The sequence below is a fragment of the Antechinus flavipes genome, chromosome 4 (genome assembly GCF_016432865.1).
Source record: "Antechinus flavipes isolate AdamAnt ecotype Samford, QLD, Australia chromosome 4, AdamAnt_v2, whole genome shotgun sequence".
NCBI lineage: Eukaryota > Metazoa > Chordata > Mammalia > Dasyuromorphia > Dasyuridae > Antechinus > Antechinus flavipes.
Genome location: NC_067401.1, coordinates 330,407,492 through 330,419,210, shown reverse-complemented (window position 1 = coordinate 330,419,210; position 11,719 = coordinate 330,407,492). Strand labels below are relative to the sequence as shown.

Here is an 11,719-nt window from a genome sequence, read left to right as displayed (position 1 = left end):
CTTCCAATACAGTCATCAGTCTGTCATCATACCTAAGATAAATTAAAATGAGTATTAAAAAATCACTGGGAATTGGATTATAAAGAAGTCCTTTTTCTTCTTCCTATGCAAGGAAATGACTTTCTTTTTCTTTTATTGACAAATGACTCAGACTCAGAAAGTATGTATCTTTGAGGCACTAGAAACCAAATGAAAATGGAATCACCAGTGTAAGTAGGGTAGAAACACTATGCAGAAACCAAAATAAGGTCCACTGAATCTTTATTCATGTTGTTACATTTTACATGTTAGGCAAATTGCATGAGTCTAATGCCAATGAGGACCTGACTGAATGGATGTAATTATTACAAACACACTTCCTATTTGAGGCAAATGTTATTTTCAATGACATTAATGCAATAGGCACCTCAAACAAGACTTTGCTTGGGATGTTTTCCTTTCAAGTTTACATACAGACTTCTCAGTAGATCATTACAACCAGCTTTAAGATATAAAGCATTATTCATTGTCTTAGAATATGCTGTTTCCTCTAATGCTTTCATGCAACAAGAAACAAAAATGGACTGATGGATTGTGCATTCTTCCCAGGTTAAATGAAGTAACAATTATATAAATTTATACTTTTTTTTAAGAGTTAAGAAATATTACTTGTGATATTGGTTCTGAATAAAGAAGCCTTCAATACACAATGAATGAAGTGAATTCCAAAATGAAGGTGATGCTTCCATCCTGCTTACATAAAAATACATTTGTCAATTTGGAGATGGAGACTTCTATCTTCTTTCCTAGAACTTCCTCAGCTGTGCTGCCAACAACTGTTGGAGGGTGTAAGAGAGAAGAGGGATGTTCACTGGAGAAACAACCTAATTTCTTCATGCTGGACTTCAATCTCATTCCGATTTAGGTCTCTCTTTACATTCTTCCATACCTAGAAATACAGGCAAAAACGGTTTTTGGTTTTTTTGAGTATTCAGATAAAATAAGTATTGTGGAATAAGCATTGGAAGGTAATTTGCTATAGGGCATAGGACACTGGCTTAAGATCCAGAGAGCTTGAATTCAGGTTTTGGTTTTTGCCATATTTACTACCTGTATGACCCTGGACAAGTCATGTCGAATGCAGAACCTTAGTCTCTGCATTTGCTAAAGGAGGATAATAATACCTGTCCTCTTTATCTTACAAGGTTTCTGTGAAGATCCTATTAAAGAATGTACATTGTAAGTCGGAAAGTATTGTCTCAGTGTGAACTATTGTTATCTTTTTAATTCCTTTTCTTCATTTTTCTCTATGCAAGGAAGGAAAGGAAAGCCATCTGCCATGCTGATGTCAATGTTCTCCCAAAATTAACTCGGCGACCTCCCTCCCCACCCTTTTCTTGAATCAGGCAGGGCTCTACATCTCATGGCACACCCTGACTCCTACTGCTTCAGGGAGGGGGAACCTCAAGCTGACGCTTGAACAAAGAGGTGTTTGCAGAAACGCAAAGCAGATTGCCTTGTAGCAATGCCTTGTAGCAATGCCTTGTAGCAATGGGAGAAATATCCCATGAGTTTCAGAAGAAGTCCTTTGTAACAATAATTCATTGCTCAAGAACAAGCATGTGAATGATTTGAACATTTTTGTGGCCAGGAAAATTAAACCTATTCCTCAATTCAAACTCTTTTCAACACGATAACAGGTGCTGAGGCTTAAGAGACCCAGACAAGTCCCCCCCAAAGGAAAACTATTAATTCTACCTTTTATTATTAATTTTTATGCTAGAAGTATTATGTTCTTGGCTGTATTTTATTGTCCCTACCCAGGGAAAGTCTTTGGACTTTAAAAAAATTCCAAATATTGCTTTCTTTTTTTCTTCAGAAAAGCCATGGCTTCCCTAAATTGCTTCTTTCTCTACTCTTTTAAACTGTTGCTCCTTTTCTAACATTATACTTAATAACATAATAACATAATACTTCTAGCATAAAAATTAATAATAAAAGGTAGAATTAATAGTTTTCCTTTGGAGGGGACTTGTCTGGGTCTCTTAAGCCTCAGCACCTGTTATCAGTGTTGAAAAGAGTTTGAATTGGGGAATAGGTTTAATTTTCCTGGCCACAAAAATGTTCAAATCATTCACATGCTTGTTCTTGAGCAATGAATTATTGTTACAATCTGATAAATGCTCCCTAATTGGCCTTTCCTTTTCTCCTGGCTCATCTGGTGCCAAACATCACAAGGACTGTTTAAAAAAACAACAAAACAACCAAAAAATCAAAAATAAAAACAAAACCCCAGAAAACTTTCTTCTGGAGATTTCTGAGATAGCTGTGTAGGGAAGTTTTTAATACATCACAGATTTAGAATTGGAAAGAAACTTGGAGGAAATCTAGTCTAACTCCCTGAAAACTGAGATTCCTTAGGTGTGAAGTGATAGGCTCTAGGTCTCATATGTACAAATGGCACATCTAACAATGAATTCCAAATTCCACACTCCATGTTCAGGTGAGGATTTGAACCCAGGTCTTCTAATTCACAATCTAACATTCCTCTTGCCAGCAGTGCCTCTGTGGGTGGATAGTGACAGTGGAGGTGGCAAGAAAGGCGATATTAAGTAATACACATGAAGGCCAAAAGGCAAACCTGGGGATGGTAAGTAACTAAATTCTCCTTAGAGATGGGACAAAAAGATAGGATTTAAATCACAAAATACATCAAGAATGCCCTATCACTGCCATTTCCCCCCTGTAGTGGTAGGTATATCAGCACAGGAATGGGTGTGAAAGGAAGGAAATTCTTGTAAGTTCATTGGTTTTCTTTGGTACTGCTAAGGTCTTGCAGATAACTAACTCTAAACACCTTTGCCAGAGGGCTTATTTGAAAGCATAACAAGTAGAACATCCAGAAGGAAGAGTGAGAATCTTCATATAAGATCCCATTTTGAAGTGAAAAATTCTCTAGCTGTTGCCAGAACTTTAAATATAGTAATGGGTGTGCCCAATTCATGAAGTAGCCATAGGCAAAAGTTGGAAAAAAACACAAAAAAAGATTGAACTCCAGATCAGCACCCTTGACTCAGGGGATTGCTCCCAAGCCAGCCTTGCATTCCATTCTTCCTTTGGGACCCTTTCCAGGAGCTAACTAAAGCAGTATTCTTCTTCTTTTTTTTTTTTTTAAAGGCTCTTTCCTCCAAAGTATTCAATTGCAGATGGAGTTATTTGGCTCTAATGTTGGAATCTTCAAAACTGGGGGAGGAGGGCAGAGGTGTTTCACTGACCCAAAGAAAGAGCAAACTCTTCCCCACCTATTATGGTTTGGCAGTTTAGGATGGAAGGAAGAAAAAAAAAGGGGCAGCTATAATTTTCTTTTTTAAATTTGAGGAACAGTGATGGTTCCATAGGCAGAAAATATTCTGTCATAAAACTTTGGAGTAGAGCCCTCTATCATCTTATATATGAAGGGGAAGAGAAGAAGGCAGGAAGCATGTCATTCACACCTTTACTCCCTGCAAAGACTTTTGCTTGGTTGCCACATTTCTGTATTTTTTGGGAGATATAAATCTGTTGGGGGCATAGCTGGGAGTATGAAACTAGAGGGAGTATGTATGGTTCTGCTGTGACATGCCTGATTCTACATGCCTCATGCCCGTGGGGCCTTCTTCCTTGTTTCACCAGACCCAGGTTTCTGGAACACTGATTTTTCTGTACGGAGAAAGTCTTACCTTACATGACTCTAACTACCTTGGAGAGTCTCTATAGGTGGAAGGGAAGGTTTATTCAACTTCAAATATAGAAGAACTTAGGTTAAAGCATGTATACATATGCATATCCACAGCCATACACACATAAACACAAACACAAAACTCAACAAAGTCATCTCAGGTTGAATTTTTAATCAAATTTTTAAAATGCTATTTTTAGGATTCACTTATTAAGTACATCTTGTTCATGTTTCATGTTGGATTGGTCTATTTTTCTGGTTTAATTCTGTCCCAAGTGTTCAGGAAAAATCAAACCAAATCAAACCAAAAACAGGGATCCTACTGAGATGTTGCTGGTGTAATAGAAAAAGTAATGGACTAGGAGTTGAGTCATTTGGATCTGAAACTTATTCCCTCTTTTATAAATAACCTGGGGTTAGACTAGAGGCAGTGTGGTAAAGAAGGCTAGATCTGATATCAGAGGAGCTGGATTCCAATCCCAGCTCTGGTTGTGACCTTAGATAGCCTTGAGATATCCTTTAAGGAGGCTTCACTATCTTACCAGAAACACAAGGGGTACCAAAACAAGGTTGCTTGGGTGCTGTCATTGAAAAGTTGGCTTTGGTGGCAGTCATACTGACAACATTTAAGTGTGACAGTGGCTATCATGGGGCAATCCCACATTTCACCAAATTTTGTTGTTTAACTTGGGGCTTGAGGTTCCTTTTGTTTCTAATTATAATATGCATCCCAACTTGACAAAGCATATACTCTTAAGTCAAGCTGCCCAGACTGTCCAAAGGATGGGGAGAATGATGGAAAAATTGGAAGATGCCAATATTGGAATCAGTTGTATTCCTTTAAGTAAAATGAAAGGATAGAAATGGATTATCTCCAAAGGTTCCTTCTAACTCTAAATTTCTAATCCTAAAATAAATTCCATGACTTCTTCAAAGATTATATAACTTTGCAATTTGACCTTGAGGAGTAAGACTGTACTGATGAATGATTAACAACTGACTCTCCAAAGAAAACAAAAACAAAAACAAACCAATATGCACGATACATTTTTAAGTTTAATCTGTATTATTAACATTTTCTCCATCACTTTCTTAAATCCAAACAATCATCATCATCATCAACAATAACAAAATGAACTCTTACTTGTAACATTTGCTGATTTCTGACACTATTCAAACTGAAAATTTAACAGCTGGTTCCCCAGTTTGAATTGGATCATACCCTTGACTGTAGTTAATGGCTAGCAGCATCAAGTAAGAGTAGCAAAGGGTTCATAGGTAGCTTCTGAATAATAGAAAGTTGATTTGCTTGCCTTAAAACTAAATACTGCCTTTTTCCTAAGAAGCTCTAAACACATGTACTTTCCATTCCATTCTCAAAGTATCCTGTGAAGTAAATAAGGGATTATTAGTTTCATTTTAAAGAAGGAACAACTATCAAATCACTTACCTAAGGCCACTCAATTAGTATCAGTGTTAATATAGCAAAAAAAAAAAAAAAAAAAACAAATGCTAGCTTTGGTCAGAGGAGGTTTATACTTCACTTCTCTTAATGTAATCTTATGTATCACCTTGAGCAAGTAATTTAACCATTCTAGGCTTCTGATCCTTCACTGGTAAAAAGAAGGGGCTAGATTAGATGATCTCATAAATCCTTTCACACTCTGAATCTATTATCCTAGTTTAGATTTTTTTTTTTTTAAAGCTCTGGTCCTATGACCAGGTTCCACATTATAGACCAGTTAGCGCAAGTGTGTGGTGTCTAATAGACTGTGTAGTAGCAAGACTAAACAGATCTAAAGAAAGAGAAACTTGTAAAGATCCCTATGCTATATAATCCTGGCTTCTACCTTTATGCATATAACTCTAGGATGCAGAGTCCGCTGGCAGTATCCTACCATTAAGGTATGATACATCTTAGGTATCCCTGAGCTTCTTCCTGGATGAAGCCCAGAGATCTTCAGAGTTTACTATTTTGGTTAAAAATAACAACAGAAACCACCCACCACCAAGCAAGCCCAAATCAGGTTTGAAAATAAATCTTGCTGTTGGATGTGCATTCGATGTGGACTGAAACTGGCGAGGATCTGTGCTGCTGCTTTTTCCATCTTCCAATTTTTACATCATTCTATAGAGCCTTGGGATAAACTGGACAGTTTGGCTAAGAGTATATGCCTTGCCAAGTCGGGAAGCACGCTATAAATAGAAACAAAAGGCACATCAAATCTCAGATTACTGACAGCCTTTGGTGAATATAGGATTGCCCCTTGATGGTCCTCATCAAATTTAAAACCTAGATAGGTTTGACTGCCACTAAAGCCAATATTTCAGTAAATGCCCTGAAGGAACTTTGTCGTTTTGTGTCTCATGCTTCTGGTAGGACAAGGAAACCTCATTCAAGGTTATCTCACCTAAATAAATGGTTCTGTAAAGATTACATTTATGAGGGTTTAGGTCTTAAGTGGAATGGATTTGTTGGAATAAATAACCATTTTGTTTAGGGTTGACCTTATGCCATTAAAAAATAAGAATTCAAAGGATCATATCAAACAGCTCTTCCCTTGAATACTTCATTTTCTGCTAATAACATTCCTATGTATAGGCTGAAGCTTCTTTCCTGATAGTTTTTTAATGGCTTATACCTGGTAACATCAATTGAGTAGTAAACCTTTCAGACAACTGCCAACAGCACTTAAATTAGGATTGGTAGCTATGAAAATGAAACACTATTCATAGGCAATTGCATGGACCTTAGAAGACATTTAATTCACTTGCGGATTTGTTTTATTTTATTTGTTAATGATGAAGGAAGAAATAATCTGCAGTGAAATTCTACTTTGGCTACATTATTCTTTCAGAAAGCAAATGCTGTTGATTAATGCTCCCCTGAATAATACTTACTCCTTTGAGTATCCCAGATGTAGTTGTTCAAAACTTCTCCCAACAGGTACAAAAGGTTCATTAAGACAGTTGCTATCCCAAAGAAGGCTATTTTGGCTCCTGGGCCAATGTGTTCCAAGAGAGGGTACACCCAAATCCCTGTTACATGATGCACCCAACACACCCTGAAATGGAATCAGAAAGAAGAAAAATTCAGGAGTTGCTATCATGGTAGTTTCTTTTTCTTTTCAATTTTCCTTTTTCTTCTGGTTTAGGTCTTATTTTTAAAAAAATATTATTTATGTTTTTAACATTCTTTTCTTTTTAAATTTTGAGTTCCAAATTCTCTCCTTCCCTCTCACCCTTCCCCCACCCACTAAGAAGGCAAGCAAAAGGATCTCTATTATACATGTGAAATCATGCAAAACATTTTCATGGCAGTTTCAAAGCTGATTTTGTCCCCATTGGGTACCGCTTAACCCCATTCTCTTCCCAGACTGCAAATCTCCAGCTAAATTGGCCTCTGCTGCCCAGGAGTGACTCCAAACACTGTTGGATTTAATGGAATTATTATATTTTTGTTATTATAGAGGCTACTTAATCTGGTCTTTACACATTGAAACAACACAGGCACCAGCCAAGTACATTCTATTCATCTGTGGTTGAGATAAAACTCTTGGCTTCTGTGACAGTTCTCCTGAAGAGAGGCTTTTTAAATTTATACCAGTTCATGATTCTGAAGAAGCTAAATTAGCAAATTTTTTTTTTTTTTGGTTGGGGGTATGAATAGGGACAATCACTGAAACCATGACTCTATTGACATAGGGATCTCTTTGTGAGAAAATTACCTGCACCTTACACAAGGCAACTTTTCTATCACTTTGATTTGTGCCATGAGAGAGAAAAAGACTTGAGCAGTGTCACCAAAGAAATCTGTGACAGAACTAGGACTTGATCCCCAGGTCTTCCTGATTGAAAAGGTCAATTTTCTATGGATTATGCCCTAATTCCTCTCTTAGCTAGCAAATGGAGAACTAACTGACCCCAGTCATCCTCCTGAGGTTGAGAGAGTGCCAGTGGTGAAGGACATATGCTCAGATTTTAATCCTGTCATCTGTATGTCTTTGGGCCAATTACTTAATTTTTCTGAACCTCATTGACCTCCCTTGGAAAATAAAAGATGAGTTCTAAGATCCCTTATAATTCTGAATCTAAGATCTTATGAATACTGGTTTTGCTTTATGAGGGTTTGTTTCAGTCTATGTAATTGTTTTATCTCAATCCACTTGTTTCCACACTCCCCATTTGAGATTATAATTTTTAACATGAAGGGATTTAGTTCTAAAAGGAACCTCAGAGATTCAACACATTAATCTTATAAATGAGGTCATGGAAGAGACTCTCTCACTCTTCAAATTTTCTTAGAGACTTTCCTTAGTTCCAGCCATGCTCTATTTTGCATTATATTTATTTGTTTGTATATATACATATATGTGTGCACATATACACTTAAATGTTCTTGAATTGAATTAAATGGTACAAAGTCACACAAGCTAATAAATAGCAGGACAAAGATTTGAATTGAGGTTTTCTGACTCAAGATCAGTGATTCTTTTTGCTAAATCATGTTATGCCTTTAAGCTATATTGGTTGAGCAGATTCATAATAGCAATAAGTTTTACTGTTTTCTAATATTTAATCAGTTTGATATATTGATAAGAAGTTTTAAATTGTTGTTTTAATATCTGATAATAATTATTTCCAAATTAGGTTTGCTCTATTTTTTTATGGTATTTCATTTTCTCTTCATGCCTCTGTAAGTCATCCTTCTTATCCCTGCTTTGTGGACATCCCAGCTTTGTTCAAGTACCACTTCCTAGAATAAACTTTTTCTGAAGTGTTCCCTGGCATCTATTCATCGATGTATATTGCACAGAAGAAGGAAAACCACTTTAAGGCAGAAGTTATTTTATCTTTATATTCCTAGTATTTAGCACAATGCCTTCCTTATAGTTGATGGCAAATAAGTAATTAAGTTAAAGTGTTAACTATTTATTAAACAGTGTCAAAGTACATTTACATTTTGAAAGATAAGGATTGCTCCTCTAGTTACTGATTCCAATATTATTTTGTCTACTGGTAAAATCCACATCAGCCAAGGAAAAACATTGTTTAATCAAATCCTCTATGGTATATTACCTTCTCAGAAGAATAAAAAACAAACAAACAAAAATACATAGGATTACTAATTACTGAATACCAGTAATTAGTAATCCTATGTATTTTTGTTTGTTTGTTTTTTATTTGAATCATTTGAATAAAATATGCAATTTTTTTACCCTGATCTGTTGAAATGGATCTGAGGACTTGAGATGAATAACTATTGCTCTAGGGTCTACTAAATTACGATACACGGAGCTACCTTTCTACAGAACCTTAAGGTTCTTTCCAGATCTAAGCCAGGATCCCATGATGTTAATCTATCTGGATGAGTTGGCACAATCTATCCTGCATGTATGCCAGAAGGCACTGTGGTACAAAATTAATGAATTTTGGAATGGGCACCGTTTTGCATTAATAGAGTGCCATGTTTTGGAAGGCCTGCTTGCCCTTTGTTTTACTGAACATAATCTGTAATTACAAATAAAAGATATAGAGAAATACTGAAGGCACACCAAGGGACCCCTCTTTCCCCCCCTTAAAGGCTGAAGAAATCCTGCTAGGGCAGCTTGATCTAATTTGCTATAGCATGCAAACACAGCAGAAAGATCTGGACAAATGGGAGGTGGGCACTAGAGGAGGCTTGAAAGGCTAAGCTATTCCTTGAATGCTTTTGACCATGGCTTTATCTTAGATTACACAAGCAAGCCATTAGTATTCACAAATGCCATAACCTGATTCCACAGTATTGCAGCAGAGCTTTATCTATGTAATTTTAGAGCTAAACTAATGCAATTAGCTGGGCAGTTGTGAAGTAGCTTGTTAATTTCCTGATAGATAATACAAAGATTTAGGGTTTTTCACATTTGAGTTGTTTTACTAATTAGCTTATATACATTAAAGTCTCACTGGCTATAGTAGTTCCTGAGTTTGTCGGTCTGGGCGTAATAAAACCCATAGTTGCTAATTAGTTTTCACATTGATAATTACTCTTCTTCCTCTATTTCCCCTATTCAGTGGTCCTCTCTTTTATAACTTTCAGAAATGATGATTTGCTTAGAAGTTAGGTGAGGTAGCTTCTAGCAAAATATTGGATCAGCTGATAAGGTCAAGTGGGTGCTATATCAGCACCCACTTTCTGTGAGTTGGAAAGCTTTCATCTCTTTGCTGGTATTGAATGATAATGACAATAGCTAACATTCATATTGAACTTCATGGTTTGCAAAGTGCTTTACAAATATTATTTCATTTTATCCTTACAACAACCCTGGGAGGTAGCTGCTATTATTTTACTGATGAGAAAACTTATTCAAAAGTCCAGGAACCTATTCAGGGTCATGTAGTTGGTATCTTGAGGATAGTTATGAACTAAAACCTTACTGATTTTAGTCCCAGTCCTTTATCTACTTCACCACCCAGCTTGCCAATTTTTTATATCTTCACCACAGAAATGAATGCTATCATCAGTTTAATCTTTGCTATTGGGTGATTAATCTAATACAACTACAGAAATTCAAAAGCTTGGCCTTGCATTGAAATTTCAATAATATAATTTTTTGCTGAAAGAGAACACATTTATCACTAAAGGTTGTCCTTTTAGCATTTGGATTGTTCTACAAATTAACTTGGTGGGATTTCAATGATCTGCATAAGGTTTATGGACTATCTCAATTATATTGTTATTATTTCTATTATACTGTGAATTTTGAAGTCTTGACTGGGCTTCTGATACCATCCTTCATACTCTCTAGCTTTCTTTCTTGCACAACCCACAGAGAATGTACTGAGAAAAATCTTCAATTACTATTTCAATGTCTTTAATAAACCTTACTATATACATATACTGAGAAACTGGGGAACACAATTCAAAAACAAAAACAAAATCATGTCTGTTGTAATATAACAGTCATTAAGGACTAATGACTAACAGGAAGGGCACAGGACTTGGAGCCCAGCATAGATAAAATCCTAGCTCCGTCAATGACATTGGACAAAGTAAATTAATTCTCTGAGTATTGGTTTTCCTATATGATGAAAAAACATTTGTAATATCTCCCTAACATGAATGTTGTGAGGGTTAAATCAAATTATGTATCTTATAGCCATAAAATACAATGTAAATGTTTTTATATTATTAGTAATATATGTTACATTAACCTTGTAAAAGCATTAAATTAGGTGGTGAGAAAATTATATATTCTAAAATCAAATATTAACAACTTCTAGATTATACTTATTTATGAATAATATGACTCCTTTTCGAGGGGTGAGGGAGATCCATATTTGTGATTTAATTCTTTCAGGGGCACATCCAGCCATTCTGGAGAACAATTTGGAACTTTGCTCAAAAAGTTATCAAACTGTGCATACCCTTTGATCCAGCAGTGTTTCTACTGGGCTTATACCCCAAAGAGATACTAAAGAAGGGAAAGGGTCCTGTATGTGCCAAAATGTTTGTGGCAGCCCTGTTTGTAGTGGCTAGAAACTGGAAAATGAATGAATGCCCATCAATTGGAGAATGGCTGGTAAATTGTGGTATATGAATGTTATGGAATATTATTGTTCTGTAAGAAATGACCAGCAGGATGAATACAGAGAGGACTGGCGAGACTTACATGAACTGATGCTAAGTGAAATGAGCAGAACCAGGAGATCATTATATACCTCAACAACGATACTGTTTGAGGATATATTCTGATGGAAGTGGATCTCTTCGATAAAGAGAGCTAATTCAGTTTCAATTGATCAAGGATGGACAGAAGCAGCTACACCCAGAGAAAGAATACTGGGAAATGAATATAAGCTGCTTGCATTTTTGTTTTTCTTCCCGGGTTATTTATACCTTCTGAATCCAATTCTTCCTGTGCAACAAGAGAACTGTTCGGTTCTGCACACATATATTGTATCATGGATATACTGTAACCTATTCAACATGTAAAGGACAGCTTGCCATCTGGGGGAGGGGGTGGAGGGAGAGAGGGA

The 11,719-nt window shown here is 36.2% G+C and overlaps 1 protein-coding gene across 2 annotated transcripts in view; it reads right to left on the bottom strand.

Moving 5' to 3' along the window:
* Positions 1-244: 244 nt before the first annotated feature.
* AIG1 (androgen induced 1) overlaps positions 245-11,719 on the bottom strand; it is a 312,358-nt gene continuing 300,883 nt past the window's right edge. Inside the window, exons 5-6 of one of the 2 annotated variants that reach the window (XM_051997872.1) lie at positions 6,599-6,762; positions 245-928 (exon numbers count right to left, since the gene is read on the bottom strand). In XM_051997872.1, coding sequence (XP_051853832.1) covers positions 891-928; positions 6,599-6,762 — 202 coding nt within the window. In that variant the 3' untranslated portion in view covers positions 245-890. Of the gene's footprint in view, positions 929-4,733; positions 5,894-6,598; positions 6,763-11,719 lie in introns of those variants that run through there. The other variant, XM_051997873.1, reaches the window with a different exon arrangement.